The 18,039-nt window shown below is 36.2% G+C and overlaps 1 protein-coding gene across 10 annotated transcripts in view; it reads right to left on the bottom strand.

Annotated features, from left to right (window-relative positions):
* DLG1 (discs large MAGUK scaffold protein 1) overlaps nt 1-18,039 on the bottom strand; it is a 271,361-nt gene that overhangs the window by 112,523 nt on the left and 140,799 nt on the right. For 7 of the 10 annotated variants that reach the window (XM_024241211.3, XM_054551071.2, XM_024241207.3 and 4 more), the window contains 2 exons: nt 12,620-12,718; nt 641-694 (listed from right to left, as the gene is read on the bottom strand). In XM_024241211.3, the coding sequence (XP_024096979.1) occupies nt 641-694; nt 12,620-12,718 (153 nt within the window). The remainder of the gene's footprint in view (nt 1-640; nt 695-12,619; nt 12,719-18,039) is intronic. The other 3 variants (XM_024241216.3, XM_024241214.3, XM_024241212.3) reach the window with 1 other exon arrangement.

Here is an 18,039-nt window from a genome sequence, read left to right on the forward strand (position 1 = left end):
CAGTAGTTTCTAGTTTATTCACAGAGCTGTGCCATCATCATTACTTTCTAATTCCAGAACATCCTTATTACCCCATAAACAAACCCTGTACCTATTAGCAGTCACTCCCCATTCTGCCCTACACCCACCACCCGGCAACTGCTAATCTACTTTCAGTTAACTATGGATTTATCTATTCTGGAACCTTCATATAATAAAATTATGCGACAAGTGGACTTTTGTCCCTGATCAATTTAAAATTACAAAGTTATAACTAATTATTTTCGTATATATGAATGCACAAAAAAAAACCTGGTTACTAAAAATCTAGTCATTCAATTAGACTTCTAAAATGATTTAAATATACGGCGCTGTGTAAGCAACCAATGGTCAGAGACAACCTTTTGTGAAAGTTAGCCATCATAATTTCCGAATTAGATTATGAATTTCTATTTCAAAATTTCTGCTTTACATAAGGAAAAAAAATAACCAAAGGAGGACCATACTTAATTTACTATAGCAATTACAGCTGTAGTATATAGTGACAGAACATCTTAAGAGAAATGTGTTAGAGAAAACAATGCCATGGTCTTCGTATTTGTATCAAAAACTGAACAGGAAAGGCAGAATTACTTAAATGTGGGGAGGAAATGGAACTTACATAAGTTGGTGTTTCCAAGCTATCTGTGTTGACCAGTACTGGAGGAGGATTTGCCTTTAAAAAAAAATTGTAAATGTGTTAGCTTTACAAGAAAATAAAAACATTACATGTTAATGTTCACAATGTTTGAGGCATATGAAAGACTTGCTATTTCTTAAGTTATAATCTTATATGAGTTTTTTATATGTTAGATAATATATCCTTTTTCCAGCACCAAACAGAAAAAATTATGTAGAAGCAGTTAAAATAGATTTGCTTTTAAGAAATAAATTGCTATTTCTGCCAAAGCAGCCATGATTTTCTTAAGTTTTACACAGATCACCATAGCCTTCTCATAAAATCCATGAATATTCTTTAGTGTAACCAATAACTCTTCCTAGGTTGCTTAGAAATCATTGTTTTCTCTTCCCAAGGATACCGTAAAGATTTCAATCATTTCATCACCCAGGAAAAAATTCTTTCCCACAGTGAACTGTTTTTAAACAAGGAAAAAAAAAAGTTCATCACAGAAAGAAATTAATTGTAAACTTTTAGAAAACTAAAAATACACTCTTAATGTAAAAACCCCTGATTATTTTCGGCTGCAATGATTGCTTTCCAGTTATTCTAGACCACTCACAGAATTAACAGTGATTTATTACAGCAAGAAAAAGAAGCAGAATAACACACATCTAGTTAAGTTTGGATTGAAAAAAATCTTGGTTTTCTGGTTAGGTTAGAAATTATTATGTATATGAAACTAAAGAATAAAATGCAATAACAAATGAAAAATATAATAAAAATCTGATGTAATTCCCCTCAAAATTCTTTCTTCTGCATATTTAAAGTTATGAAAGTATGAAGTCACATAACACTTTCAGAGAATAAAAAAGATGACTATCCTTTAAACAAACTTTAGAAGATATGTTTACACACATTAATGGTTCTACTTCAGTTAACTAAAGAATTATACATAAAAGCTGTGTAAAATAACATTATAACACAAAATAACCATTTTCTTCCAAATGTATAGGCTTTTAATAAAGGTGAATATTCAAAATTCAAATACATTATTTTCAGCACAGTACTGCATCTAAATGATATCACTAAATGCTTAAAGACAACCTAGTTTCATGGTTAAAAAATTAAACAGTAAGCATTTGGGCTACATCAAGCAGTAAGTTAAAAGTGAGTAGCTAATACTTCATTATATATAAACATAAAATTAAATATAATACTTTATGTTTAGTCCCACCATTAAATAATAGTCTACCTTTGAATAATTCGGTGAAAGTCCACTTAACAAATAAAAATTGTACTTATAAAATTGCTATTTAAGCAAAGCTACCCAACTGACAGACATTTGAGATTTTATGAATATTTCAAATTACTTATTTCCCAATGGCATATTGAGATTACTCAAACTGATAATATTTTATGTTGCTAAAAAAATTAATAATACAACTTCACTTTATTCTGCTTAAGCAATTACAGAAGAAAAGGGCAAGAAAGAATAGGATATTTAAAGTTACAAAAGAAATTACATTTTAAAAACACTATGGCAAGAAAGCCTTTTGGTCCCTCTGCCGATTTTTTACCAAACATGCAGTGGAAAAAGTTGGTTTTTATCAAAATCTAATTTATACCATAATTATTATTTTAGCTGTTTATCAGTACCAACTCATCATCATTTTATAGAAGTTACCTTTCGATTCTATTCATTTAGAAAGTCTTGCTAATATTGAAATATATATGAACAAAATGATATAAGGTGTTATATTTACTTCAAAATAAAACAATGGAAGGTTGGGAGTAGGAGGGGTGATTAATCAAATAGAAGTACACAAGTTGATTGCTGTAGCTGGTGATGGGTATACATAGAGTTCATTGTACTATTCTTTCTACATTTGAGTATTTTTGAAATTTTGCATAATAAAAAGTAAACCAAAAAATCACTTTGAGCCAAGTACTCAGTTTTAAAGAGGTTAATAGCTAAAGTAGTTGTGAAATACTCTGGGTCAGGGTTGCTGTTAAGATACTGGCATTCAGCCAAGCGCGGTGGCTCATGCCTGTAATCCTAGCACTTTGGGAGGCCAAGGCTGGTGGATCACTTGAAACCAGGAGTTCAAAACCAGTCTGGCCAACATGGGTGAGCAAAATTATGTTTCTTAAGCCTTATTACCGATGCTTGGGTCAAATTATTTAGGGTCTTTTTAGTTCCTCCTTCTGGAATATCCTTGCCATTTTACTGCCTCTACCCCCAATCTCTAAGTGAATTATAGGGCTTCATTGCTGTCCAGGTTGGAACTATACACAATGGTATATAAATTTTAGTAATAGAATAAGTATTTCTATAGCTTCCTATGATTTACAACATATTTTCTTTTATATTACTTCTCTAGAGACTCACACAGTCCCTCTGGGTAAAGACAGGTGTTGCTATCTTTTCACAGATGGAGAAAATGAATTTCAATAATAATTGTAACTTACCTATTCTCAAATGTCACTGAGTGGCAGAGGGAGGTACAGAGAGACCTAGAACCAGGTCTGAGATTACAGGGTCACTTGAAGCAAGGTGCAATGAAGGGTTTTTCTTCATTTGAAATAATTTCACGTAGACTCTTTCCAAGTCTTTTAGCTGTAGTTGTTTGATTTTCCATGTTACCTGTTCTACTACTCGCTGTCTTGGTTAAGGATCCCAAAGTCTTTTTTTATTTTTTATTTTTTGAGACGGAGTCTTGCTCTGTCGCCCAGGGTAGGACTTTTTAAAAGTCAAGTTTAGGCCGGGAGCGGTGGCTCACGCCTGTAATCCCAGCACTCTGGGAGGCCGAGGAGGGCAGATCACGAGGTCAGGAGATCGAGACCATCCTGGCTAACACGGTGAAACCCTGTCTCTACTAAAAATACAAAAAAAATTAGCCGGGCGTCATGGCGGGCGCCTGTAGTCCCAGCTACTCAGGAGGCTGAGGCAGGAGAATGGCGTGAACCTGGGAGGCGGAGCTTGCAGTGAGCCGAGACAGTGCCACTGCACTCCAGCCTGGGCGACAGAGCGAGACTCTGTCTCAAAAAAAAACAAAAAAAAAAACAAACAAAAAAAACACGTCAAGTTTATTGGCTGGGCACATGGCTCACCCAAATTTTACCATTCTATTTCATCAACAAAGGATCTTGTAGTGATTGCTGCTGTAACAGACTGAAGCAGCCTTACAAAGTTTCAGAGGGCAATATTACATTTTTAAAAATCGTGTTAAAATACATTCTAAGATCCAATTATTTTAAAATAGGTCAAAATAGTTTAGAAAATGCACTTTTACAATCTGCATTGTATTTCTCCTTCTCAGCATTGATGAAAGTTTCATTATGTTATTTGTCTAATGTTTCTTTCTCCTCTACTCAATTATAAACAGGTGCTTTACAAGCGCTTTTCCAATGCAGAACTCACAAACTCCAGAGACTACCTCTTAGATCCTAATTTGAGACACACTGCATTCAAAGTTAAGTGCTATGACTGAGGTGATCACTGCAGGTTAAAATGATTGTAAAAACAAATGGGGTGGATTCTGGAAAGAAGGTAGAGTAGGAAGCACCACAAATCTGTTTCTCCACCTTGAAAACAATTTTAGTGGCAGCATCTGTCTGATGTAGATATTTTGGAACTTGGAGTCTATTGAAGGCTTGCAACTTCCAGGTGAAGGCTTGGACAGTAAATTGTAGTTAATTTCAGTGACTTGCAGGTTTAGCACAGTAGCAGCTACCCATACTCTACCCCTCAGTCAACTGTGTACTGCTTGCACAAGCCACGGTGGGCAGAGAAAATTACGTTCTCCAAATACCGGAGATCTGTGCTCTAAATGCTGCTTCTCATCACAAAGGTGCAAACAGGCCCTGGATACTGCTGTTCCACCTCCTCCTCATTGTTGCAAACCCCACCCCAACCTCCCAGGCTGAACTGACTTCCAGGAGATTTAAAGAGCTGGAGGCCCCCCCTTCCTACACACCAATTCAATTTTCTTTTTCCCCTTTTGGGAGCCAGACGTTGAAGACTAGGACATTAAAAACCAACCACATGTATGGAAGAAATTAGAAAGTCACTGTGCATGCCTAGGGGAAGGCATAGGCTCAGAAAATATCTAAGAAGACCCTACGTTTACACCTGAGGCTGACTTTTGATATCCTACAATAATCAGAAAAACAATAACAACAAAAAAAGAAAACCCTGGAGAAGAAGGAGAATCTGATTTTCAGAGTTACCAAATTATTAAATTCAAGTGTGCTGTTTAAATAAACAAGAATAAGTGGCTTATTCAAAAAACAAATATAAATCAATATAAACTGTTCCTTAAAAGAAAAATAAGGCCAGGTGTGGTGGCTTACACCTGTAATCCCAGCATTTTGGGAGGCTGAGGCGGGCAAATCACAAGGTCAGGAGTTTGAGACCAGCCTGGCCAACATCGTGAAACCCTGTCTCTACTAAAAACAAAAAAATTAGCTGGGTGTGGTGGCAGGTGCCTATAATCCCAGCTACTTGGAAGGCTGAGGCAGAAGAATCACTTGAACCCAGGAGGTGGAGGTTGCAATGAGCTGAGACTGTACCACTGTACTCTAGCCTGGGCAACAGAGCAAGACTCTGTCAAAAACAAACAAACAAACAAAAAACCAAAAAACCAAAAAACCAAAAAAACCCACAAAAACCTGATAACAAATCTACTAAAGACTTTCTTAAAGAATTAAAAGATGGCCGGGCACAGTGGCTTACACCTGTAAACCCAGCACTTTGGGAGACTGAGGTGGGTGGATCACTAGGTCAGGAGATCGAGACCAGCCTGGCTAACACAGTGAAACCCCGTCTCTACTAAAAATACAAAAAATTAGCCGGGCGTGGCGGCGGGCGCCTGTAGTCCCAGCTACTCGGGAGGCTGAGGTAGGAGAATGGCGTGAACCCGGGAGGCGGGGCTTGCAGTGAGCCGAGATGGCATCACTGCACTCCAGCCTGGGTGACAGAGCCAGACTCTGTCTCAAGAAAAAAAAAATAATTAAAAGGTGTGAACAAAAGCAAGAAAATGCTGTATGAACAAAACGGAAATATCAATAAAGAGAAATAAAAATTATAAAATTCAGGAACTGAGAAGTACAATAACAGAAAATTCACTGGAGGGATTCAAAAGCATATCTGAGCAGGTAAAAAAAGTAGTGAACATGAGATAGGACAAGGGAAAGTACTGAGTCTGAAGAACAGAAATAAAAGAGATTCAAGAAAAGTGAACAGACCCTAAGGGACCCGTGAGACATCATCAAGCAGACCAACTAATGCATTGTGGGAATTGCATGAGAAATGACAGGTAAAAGAGTGGAAAAAATATTTGAAGAAGTAATAGCCAAAACTTCTCAGATTTCATGAAACACATGAATATAAACATCCAAGAAGCTCAATAAACAAGTAACGAAATCCAACAGACTCACACTGAGACACATTATACTAGAACTGTCAAAGGCCAAAAACAAAGGGAGATTTTTGAAAGCAACAAGAGAAGTGACTTGTCACATACAACAAATCCTCAATGAGATTATCAGCAGACTTCACATCAGACACTCTGGAGGTCATATGGCAGTGGGTGGAAATACTCAGTGCTAAAATAAGACTAAAAAAACCCAAACCTGTCAACTAAGAATCCTATATCCAGCAAGACAGTCCCTCAAAAGTAAGGGGGAAATTAAGATGTTCCCTGATGAACAAAAGCTGAGGGAGTTTGTTATCACTAGAACTGCCCTGAAAGATGTGCTAAAGGTAGCAGTTCAGGTTGAAATGAAAGAAAACTAGACAGTAACTCAAAGTCATATGAAGAAATAAAGATCTCAGTAAAGGTAAATACATAGGTAATAATAAACACTAGTTAGTAATATTGTAACAATGGTTGTATAAATCCACTTTTGGTTTTCCACATGATTGAAGAGACTATTACATTTTCAAACTAAAAAAAACCCAAAAACTTAGCCTAGCCAGGCATGGTGGCTCACACCTGTAATCCCAGCACTTTAGGTGGCTGAGGCAGGCAGAGATGGCTTGAGCCCAGGAGTTCAAGACCAGCCTGTGGAACATGGTGAAACCTCATCCCTACAAACAAAACAAAACAGCAACAACAACAAAAATTAACCAGGTGTGGTAGGCACATGCCTGTAGTCATGGCTGTTCAGGAGACTGAGGCGGGAGAATCAATTGGGCCCAAGAGGTTGAGGCTGCAGTGAGCTGTGATGGCACCACTGCACTCCAGCCTGGGCTACAGAATGAGACCCTGCCTATAAACAAATAAATAAATAAGCCTAATATTAATAAACAAAGTCAATATTGGTAAATAACGAAAATCAATTATTAGTTTAAAAGCTAACATTATAACTTTGATTTGTAACTTCATATTTTGTCTCCTACATAATTTAAGAAACGAATGCATTAAAAATTACTAGTTTCTGTTTTTGGGCATACAATATATGAAGATGTAATTCTGTGACATCAACAACTGAAAGGGGTTGGGACACAGCAGTTAAAGGGGCAGAGGTTTTGTATATTATTGCAGTTAAGCTTGTACAAATTGAGATTAGAAGTGTCTAGGATGTTAAATGTAATTCCCATGGTAACCACACAAAATATAACTAAAGAATAGACATAAAGGAAACAAGAAAGTTAAATGTTTCACTACAAAAAATTAATCAAAGACCAAAGAAGACAGTAATGCAGGAAATGAGGAACAAAAAAGCTACAAGGCATATGTATAAAGAAAACAAATAGCAAAATGACAGAAGTCTTTCCTTACCAATAATTACTCTAAATGTAAATAAACTCTTCAATCAAAAGACAGAAATTGGCAGAATAAAAATTTTAAAATGTTCCAACCACAAGCTGTATATAAGAGACTCACTGTAGACCCAAAGATACAAATATGGTGAAACTGAAGGACAGAAAGGGATATTTCATGCAACAGTAATCAAAGGAAAGCAGGAGTGGCTGTACTCGTAACAGACAAAATAGACTTTAAATAAAAAAAAGGTTACGAGACAAAACGAAGGTATTATACATTAATAAAAGGTTCAATATAGGAATGTAACAATTGCAAAAATTAACACACCTAATAGCAGACCATCAAAATGTAAGTAGCAAAAATGAGACAGAATTGAAGAAAGAAATGGTTCTACAGTAATAGCTGGAGACTTCAATACCACATTCTCCATAATGGGCAGAACAACCAGACATATGATAAGTAAGGAAACAGAGGAGATGAACAAACACAATATACCAAAGAGACACAGAACTCTAACAATAACAGAACACACATTCTTCTCAAGTGCACATGGGAATAGAAGGAAACTATGTCAACCTAAGAAAAACCATATACAAAACACACACAGTGAACATCATACTCAGTGGTGAAAGACTGAAAGCTTTTCATCTAAGATAAGGAAGAAGGCAAGTATGTCTGCTTTCACCACTTGTACTCAACATGACCACTAGCTGAATAGTTGAAGTTGTAGTCAAAGCAATTAGGCAAGAAAAAGAAATAAAAGACATCCAAATTAGAAAGAAAGAAGCAAAATTACTTGTTCACAAATGATATGATCTTATATGTAAAACACCCTAAAGATTCTACACAAAAACTGTTGGAATTATTAAACCAATTAAGCAAAGTAGCAGGATACAAAGTCAATACACAAAAATCAGTTGTATTTCTTCTAACATTGAACAATCTAAAATGGAAATTAAGAAAACAATTCTGTTTATTATAGCATCGAAAAGAACAAATTTTCAGAACACTGAGCCTCCTAAATGAAGAATTAACTTCATCAAGAAGGTAAAAAGCTTGTACAATGAAAACTATAAAACATGTATGAAAGAAATTAAGAAGACATAAATAAATGGGAAGGGATCTGTGGTCACAGATTGGAAGACTTACTATTGCAAAAATGTCAATATTACCCAAAGCAATCTACAGACTTAATGCAATTCCTATCAAAATCCCAGTAGGGTTTTCAAAGAAATAGAATAACCCATCCTAAAAGTCACATAGAATTTCACGGTACCCTGAAAGCCAAAATGATAAGGAAAAAGAAAAACAAAGGTGGCGGGCTAACACTTCCTGATTCCAAAACTTACTACAAAGTTACAGTAACAGAAACAGTCTGGTACTGGCATGCAGACAGACATACAGAAGGGAATAAAAGAGAATCCAGAAATAAATGCCATATACAATTATCAACCTACAATGGATCATGATCTAAATGTAAAACCTAAAACTATAAAACTGTTAGAAGAAAACACAGGCTAAAAGCGAGACATTGGAATTGTCAATGATTTCTTGGATATGACACAAAGGTACAGGCAAAAAAAGAAAAAATAGGTAAGTCATATCTCTGACAAGACATGAGACCCAGAATACACAGAGAACTCCTAAAACTCGACAATAAAACCAAACACCCTAATTAAAAAATGGTCAAGGAACTCATACAGACATTTTCCCAAAGAAGACACACAAATGGACAATAAGCACATGAAAAGATGTGTCACTAATCATTATAGAAATGCAAATCAAAACTACAATGAGATGTCACCTCACACCCATTAGCCTGGCTACTATTAAGAAAACAGAAAATAAAAAGTGTTGGTGAGGATGTGAAGAAATTGGAATCCTTGTGCACTCTGGTGGAAATATAAAATTCTACAACTGGCGGGATGCAGTGGCTCATGCCTGTAATCCCAGCACTTTGGGAGGCTGAGGCAGGCGGATTACCTGAAGTCAGGAGTTTGAGACCAGTCTGACCAACATGGAGAAACCTCGTCTCTACTTAAAAAAAAAAAAAAAAAAAAAAAATTAGCCAGGCGTTGTGGCACATGCTTGTAATCCCAGCTACTTGGGAGGCTCAGGCAGGAGAATCACTTGAACCCGGGAGGTGGAGGCTGTGGCGAGCCAAGATCGCGCCATTGCACTCCAGCCTGGGCAACAAGAGCAAAACTCCATTAAAAAAAAAAAAAAAAAAAAAAAAGGCCCAGAGGCAATATGATGCTCTGTTCTGGACATACCTCTAATGTAATTACTCTCACATTATGCGGGAGCTATTTGTTAAACTTGTCTCTTGCACAAACACCTAGTAGGCTCCCAGAGGACAGAGACAACGTTCTATTCATCTTCAAAGTACATATTCAAATATCAAAAAAGACCATGCACAAAAAATCAGCTCTTAAAGCATTTTCAACAATACTTTAATTACATGATAGCTTTTCAGAACTGATAGAAATAAAGGTTTAAAACATCTAGTTTTAAAGCAGAGTATTTACTCTAGGGTGCAAATAGGCTTCTGGATTTAATAGGCTGGTATCACAGCGATTATGTGTTTACATTCCCAGTAAGAAGAACTAGTAACTGTCACCTACTCTGTACTCAGTTTCTATGTGGAGAAACTGAGGCTCTCAGAAGTTGAGTAATTTCCAAACCATCACACATGTAGAAACAGGTGAAGCCAGGAAGTGGTGGAGTCAGGTATGACTATAAAGTCCACATTCTTTCTGCAATATTAAGCAGCCATTAAATATTATCTTTATCTGTGCCACTCTGTATAATAAGCATAATTCTGATTTGTAGAGGACTTTCATAAAGTACAAACAATATGATCAATGTGAAAGTACTCTGAAAAGTATAAAAGTGTTCTACAAATCATGAAAGACTATATGCTTTTTAAAAAGTTATCATCTATGTATCTTTCTAATTTGCCTGACTCTCAAACTCATTTTAAAGGAGTCAGGTTGGCGTTACCCCCCATTTTAATAGATGAAGGGGGTATAAAACTCAGAGAGGGTAACTTGAGTGACAAAGACAGACTAAATTCTAAATCTTTTCTTCTGTTTTTATTTCTAATACATCCTAACGCATCTAAATGTAAAGTAGTGGATCTTTTAAGAATACATATTCACTTAATATGTTGAAATTGGGTTATATGTTAGCATGGATTTTAAATTTTACTTGGGGATGGATATTTTAGTCCATTATTTTAATTTTATAACGTACATATTACACTTGACTAATTAGGAACACACTTATTCTGGAAAATGAGGTACACTCATTGGCTTCTCGCATAACACAACAAAAATGGTGAAGCTATCTTTCATCAACTTCTGTAGTGTATTTAAACCTAAAGTGAAGCCATGCAGAATAAACAGGTCTTTTTTGTGTGTATCCCCAATAAATATCCTCATTTATAAAAACAAAACAAAACTTGTTCCTTAGTTTGCTGTCTCAGAGAAATATGAGATAACACTAAAAATATGAACAGCTAAGATTATGTGCCAGTACTTGCCATGCATTAAGCATCCTCTCAGTCACTGTAAAACACCTCAAGTTAGTACTCCTGTCTATCTCCAGTGTTACAGATGAGTAAATGGAAGTTCACTGTGGTTAAGTAAAGTGTGTAGTTACATAGGTTAAGTGGTAGGACTGGAATTCCAACCCCAGGTCATTCTGACTTTAAAATGTGTATTTTTATAAGACTATGCAAGATCTCAACAATTTTCAAATGTAGTGGGATGCTAAGTTAGGGTTGCTTGGAGTAAATAAATGAGAGAATTCTGAATAGGAAAAGACAGGCTCCCAAATGAATATAAAGAGACTGGTACAAATTCTCAAAGGATTCCAGAAAACTATTTTAACACCAAAAAATTGACTGAAGTAAGAAGAGTAAAATAAACTTTCAATTCTATTTAAAAAAAAAAAACAAACTGTACTAATAAACTATATATTTGGAAAGATGTTACATTATTACGATGCTATAATAACCCTTAAACTGTTTGCTCATAATTATATTTTATTTATAAATTCAATTTTTTCCCTGCAATATAGAGAGAATATCCATTTGGATTCATCTATTCATTGTTGGTTTTATGACTTAATTTTTAACTATTTTCATAATCAAAAATTATATAGTAGTAGTATTATTACAATGATTACAATTCAGTCTTATTACAGTAAGGCTGAAGTCATTGTAACATTGTAATTTCCCCTAGAATCCTTGGTTGTATGGATGTTCCTACTGACTTCAGTTTTTAGGAGAGGGGAAGGGCGCTGAGATGTGAATAATCACAGTTGATATCTCATTTTTTCCCCAATGGAGCTTATTTTGAAACTGTTTACACAGCAAACATATGTTTACCCAGATTTTAGGCTACAGATCAATAATGGCAAAAAAAATCTATGGGTTCATTTATTTACACTTTAAATGAGATCATGATCTTTCACACCGAAGATCTTTATTATCATCTTTAATACTACTAGCATTGTTTTGACTTTGGATAACTGTTGGAAGGGCAGTTAATGTCTCAAGCCACCCCTTGGAAGTAGTAAAGCTTTAAAAAACTAAAAATGATTAGACTCTCTCACATTTGGCTATTATTTTTAAACTGTTACACATAATTTTTTAAAAGTAAAATTTTACAACAGATTCACAGAAAAGTTGTGAAGACAGCACAGAGCATTCCCATATACTCCAGATATGTTGGCTATTATTTTTACCTAATAAATGTGAAGTGTTATCTAATCAAATAACATAAGAATGAATATTTCCAAAGAAGATAAATACATAACGGGAAACAAAGCGTTAAATAAAATGACACATTGGTACAAGATCAGGAGTACAATGATTTTTACTAACTTTAGAAGAATAAAGTTTTCTAAAGTAAAAATGTTTAAAAACTGTTTTAAGCAGATTTCTAAGTACAAAGGCATGAAAACAAATCTAAGGTTCAATATTATGAAGTTCATCGTGTCCCATTTCACAGACAACCTAATAAAATGGCAAATCTTGACTCCACTTATATTAAATCCCAAATGTTTAAATCCCTCAAACTACTAACTGAAGCCCAAAGTAAATTACCAAATTACAAAAAACAGCTCAGTTTTAAAAAAGAACACAAATGAAACATTAAAAGCAAATGAAATTTTTATAAAGAAAAAGGAAACCAATAAAAACCTGCGGTATGGCGGGTAGGATGACAGTGCTCTCAGCAGGGACGGGCAGGGCAGGGATCACAGGGGCAGTGGGAGGACAGGGAAGAACAGCTTCTGTTGGCTAAAAATCATCAATGACAAAAAATCAGGAAAAACACCAAAATAAAAGGGAAACACACAACAAAAAGCTGTGCCATAAAGATAAATTACAGTTTTCAGAAATAACTATGCAACAGGAAAAATATTAATACATTACACTAATATGAGAAAATATTCTCTAGAAATTGTTTTAGAAAGTTATACCCCCAATAATAATTTTAATGATTCTGTAATTAAAATGAGTGACTACTCTTTAGATGCTTAAATCATAATAATAAAAGATGATCATTTACAATATTCCTTCCTTCTCTGGGAGATAAGACACTTGCTTCATAGACAGACTGAAAAATATTTTTTCTAGCACTCAGAATACATTTCACTGCTTTCCTCTATGCCTTCAGAAAACTAAAAGTAATTTTATTAGCCCAATCAGGCAAAGAGAGTTTACAAATCCGTGATACTAACTTCTATTATCAAGAACAGTAATAACTCGCCTCAACATGCCTGTAATTAATTCAACTAACATTGACTGTCTATTACATGCCAGACATATCTGGCAAAAATGAAAAAACAACGTAGGGAGAACCTGGTATAAATTAAACTAAGAAGTTTAATGTTTATCTGGCTTGTTATTTTTAAAAGGATGAAACTGGAACACAGGAAAGTTGTTTAGTAATAAGACCCATTTGCTATATAAATAAAATATCTTATATATGTAAGAAAAACACTAAAATCAAGTAGATGAGGACAGCCTGCCTTAACAGGCCTTAAAACAGGAAGAACAAATTGCCAGACTAAAAAAAGGGCTTATCTTCATTCATAAATACAAAATAAAATGGCAATGATCTTTTTTGCCTATCAAATTAGTCAAATTAAGATTTATTAACAATGTATGGAGTCTCTTCAACAATGGTGCTGAGACAACTGGATATCCACATGCAAAAGATGAAGGTCTATAGACCCCCATCTCACATTATATATAAAGATTAACTCAAAATAGATTAAAAACCTAAATATGAGATTTGAAAACATAAAACTCTTACAAGAGAACACAGGGTTAATCTTTGTGACCTTGGATTTGGTAACGGAATCTTAGAAATCATAAATGATGAAAGAAAAAAATCAATTAGACTCTAACAGAATTAAAACCTTTTGTGCACCAAAGGGCATTACCAAGCAAGTGAAAAGACAGCCTACACAATGGGAGAAGATATTTGCAAATCATACACCTGATAAGGGTTTAATATCCAGAACATTTAAAGACTCTTACAACTCAACAACACAAAGAAAAACAACCCAATTAACGAATGTGTGAAGAGCTTGAATAATTTCTGCAAAGAAGATATACAAGTGGCCAATTAGCACATGAAAAGATGCTCAACATCATTAGTCATTAGGGTAATACAAATAAAAGCTATAATGAGAGATTACTTCATCACTACAAGGGAAGTTTCTAACTAAAACAAAATAAAAAACAAAGTAACAAGTGGTGGCAAGGATGTGAAGAAACTAGAACTCTGGTACAATGCTGGTGGGAAATGTAAAATGGTACAGCTTCTGTGGAAAATTGTAGTGGTTTCTTAAAAACCAACCATAGAATCAGCATCTGATCTAGCAATTGGGTAGGTAAAAATATGCACTGGGCAGGCATATCCCCAAAAGTGAGAACAAGGACTCGGACACTTGTACGCCAATGTTCAATGCAGCATCACACACAATAGTCAAAAGGCGGAAAGAAACCACGTCTATCAGGAGACGAACGGATAAACAACACGTGATAATACACACACAATGGGTACTATTCAGCCTTAAAAACGAATGATTTTTTTTTTTTTTTTTTTGAGACGGAGTCTCGCTCTGTTGCCCAGGCTGGAGTGCAGTGGTGCAATCTCAGCTCACTGTAACGTCCACCTCCTGGGTTCAAGCAATTCTCTGCCTCAGCCTCCCAAGTAGCTGGGATTACAGGCACCTGCCACCATGCTCAGCTATTTTTTTTTTGTATTTTTAGTAGAGACAGGGTTTTACTATCTTGGCCAGGCTGGTCTTGAACTCCTGACCTTGTGATCCACCCAACTCGGCCTTCCAAAGTGTTGAGATTACAGGTGTGAGCCACCGCGCCCGGCCCTAGGAATAAAATTCTTAATCATGCTAGAAGATGGATGAGCCTTTAAAACATTAAGTGAAATTAGCCAGACACAAAAGAATAAATATTGCATGATTCCACTTAAAAGGCTAGTAAGTTATACATATTTTACCAATAAAAATATTCCAAAAAAGCTTTTAAAAATGCATGAAAACCGGTCCTCTCACACTGCTGTTGGATATACAAATTCATATAAACTTTAGGAAAAGTAATTTGGCAGTAAATATCTAGAGCTTTAAAAATGTCTAAACTTGGCCAGGCACCGTGGCTCACACCTGTAATCTCAGCACTTTGGGAGGCCGAGGCGGGTGGATCGCGAGGTCAAGAGTTCAAGACCAGCCTGGCCAACATGGTAAAACTCCATCTCTACTAAAAAAAAAAATACAAAAATTAGCCGGGCATGGTGGCCCATGCACGTAATCCCAGCTACTTGGGAGGCTGAGACAGGAGAATTGCTAGACCCTGGGAGGCAGAGGTTGCGGTCAGCCTAGATTGCGCTATTGCACTCCAGCCTGGGCAACAGAGTGAGACTCTGTTGACCCCCCCCCCCAAAAAAAGTCTAAACTCTTTGACTTAATAATTCTAGAAATCTACCCTAAGGAAATAATTTTAAAAGCCAATGTTTTAAGGTATTCTCATAAGATGTTCTAAGATTTTAAGGTATTCTTTTGAACATTGCTTCTATTTGGTAAATTGTGGAATATTCGAAATACCCAAAGGTGTCAGAATTGTTAAGTAAAAAAGTAAAAAATGAAAACTATATGAGATTGAGGCTGGGCATGGTGGCTCACGCCTGTAATCCTAGCACTTTGAGAGGACGCAGCAGGCAGATCACCTGAGGTTAGGAGTTCGAGACCAGCCTGGTCAACATGGCAAAACCCCATCTCTACTAAAAAAAAAAGAAAAAAATACAAAGATTAGCTGGGTGCGGTGGTGCATGCCTGTAGTCCCAGCTACTCAGGAGGGTGAGGCAGGAGAACTGCTTGAACCTGGGAGGTGAAGTTGCAGTGGGCAGCGAGATCACGCCACTGCACTCCAGCCTGGGCAACAGAGCAAGACTATCTCAAAAAAAAAAAAAGAAAGAAAAGATTGATTATCATACAGAAATTTAAAATTATCAGTAAGAACAGTTTATACATTATATGGGACATTGCTTATGATAAAACATTAAGAAAAAAGGGAAGATGAAACTCATGTAAAAAATGGAAAGAAATGTCTGAAAAATTAATCTCTGGGGTGGGATCATGAGTGCCTTTCTCTATCTCTGCTTCTTTATTCTGAATTATACTTTTCCAGTTGTTGACAAGGAATACACAGGGGCGTTCTTAATATAAATGCAAGGGGAATGATGGGAGATCCATTGTGAATATTAACAGAAAAACAATTATTATGATCTTTAAGTGTCATTCTCTAGAAAACAAACTGAAAATGTATTTCACACTTTGGACTCCTGTTACCTGGATTTATTATTTCCTGTAGAAAGAGATTTTTGAAGCATTGGACTTTGTGTTTTCTCTTTCTTTTCAACGTTCCCAGTCTGGGATAATGAAAAGTTCTGAAGATGGAGAGTGATGATACTTGCACAACACTGTGAATGTACTTAATGCCACTGAATCGTACACTGAAAAATGGCTAAAATGGTAAACTTGATGTATACTTTAACACAATAAAAAAGTTTATTATGAATAAAGTCTCCGTGGGTTTAGCTTGGGACTCCAATCACCATTTACATATTGTTCCTGGAGAAAAAAATTCTGAATTCCATATTATGAGCTCAAAACTAATAACAATCGTAACTGATATTCACTGTAATATTTACATGGCCTTCTAAGAATGTTTGAAAACCCATAGGTTCTGACTTCTGATTTATGAATGTATAAGAAAAGTGTGGTGGTTTTGTAAGAACTGTGCTTGGATCAAGTGGATATACACATGGAAAAATCAAATGAATACTGATTCCTACCCTTAAACTATACATAAGATTAATTTCAGCTGGTTTGCTGACATAATTGAGAGAAGTAAACAATATAAGGCTTCTAGAGGATGATATGGTAGAGTATCATCACGACCTTGGTGCAGATGACCTCTTGAATAGGAAAGTGCATGTTGCTGAAGCTCACGCAGAGTGAGGAAAGCATCTGTGGGCTGGGAGTGGAAGGGAGGCAATAGCCTGGCAAAGGGTGCTGGAGCCTCAGTATGGTGAGGAGGGTGTCCACACGGACAAAGCAGTGGCGGCAGCCTGATGTGTGTGGTTGGAACCCAAGCAAGACAGATAGAATCTATGAGGCAGTAGCTGTAGTCTGGCATAAGGTTTTGTGCTGTCAGTGGACTAAATGGGATCTTTTGGAGCCTGAGCAGAGTGAGAAGGGCGTCCAACTAGGGCAGCAATAATGACAGGAGATTGCTTATATACAGGGCATTCTGATCCAATAAATAAATACATGAAGGATATTGACAGCAAGTTTCCTCGCATCAGAAAAGGGAGTTATAAATATGGAAAGATAGAAAATTAGCATGAGACCTATGGTGTTACACTAAAATTAGAGGTATTGGTATAAACAGTTTTCAATATATATAGATAAATACAAAAATAAATATAGACATAAATGTGTGTGTATATATGTGCATAGGTCTGCTAACTATGAGGACCTGGAAGCAGCTAACAGCTCAACAGCACGAATACATCTGGCATCCAAATCTTGATTTCTAAATACTCATTCTGCAATTTAAAACAACACAACATGGCCGGGCACAGAGGCTCATGCCTGTAATCCCAACACTTTGGGAGGCGGAGGTGGGCGGATCATCTGAAGTCAGGAGTTTGAGACCAGCCTGGCGAACATGATGAAACTCCGTCTCTACTAAAAATACAAAAAATTAGCTGGACATGGTGGCGGGCACCTGTAATCTCAGCTACTTGGGAGGCTGAGCCAAGAGAATCGCTTTGAACCCAGAAGGCAGAGGTTGCAGTGAGCCAAGATCACGCCATTCCACTCCAGCCTGGGCAATAAGAGCGAAACTCCGTCTCGGAGGGGGAAAAAACCACAACACAACACAAAACCAAACCAAACCAAACCAAACCACGGGTCTTTGAAGAAATGGCTGACTCCAGTGCTAGAGCTCAGCAAGTACAAGATGAGTGCAGACATCTTGCTGTGCTAGAAAATAAGGGAAGTACTCAAAGAGGGTGATAAACGACA

Source organism: Pongo abelii, chromosome 2, assembly GCF_028885655.2.
Source record: "Pongo abelii isolate AG06213 chromosome 2, NHGRI_mPonAbe1-v2.0_pri, whole genome shotgun sequence".
Lineage (NCBI taxonomy): Eukaryota > Metazoa > Chordata > Mammalia > Primates > Hominidae > Pongo > Pongo abelii.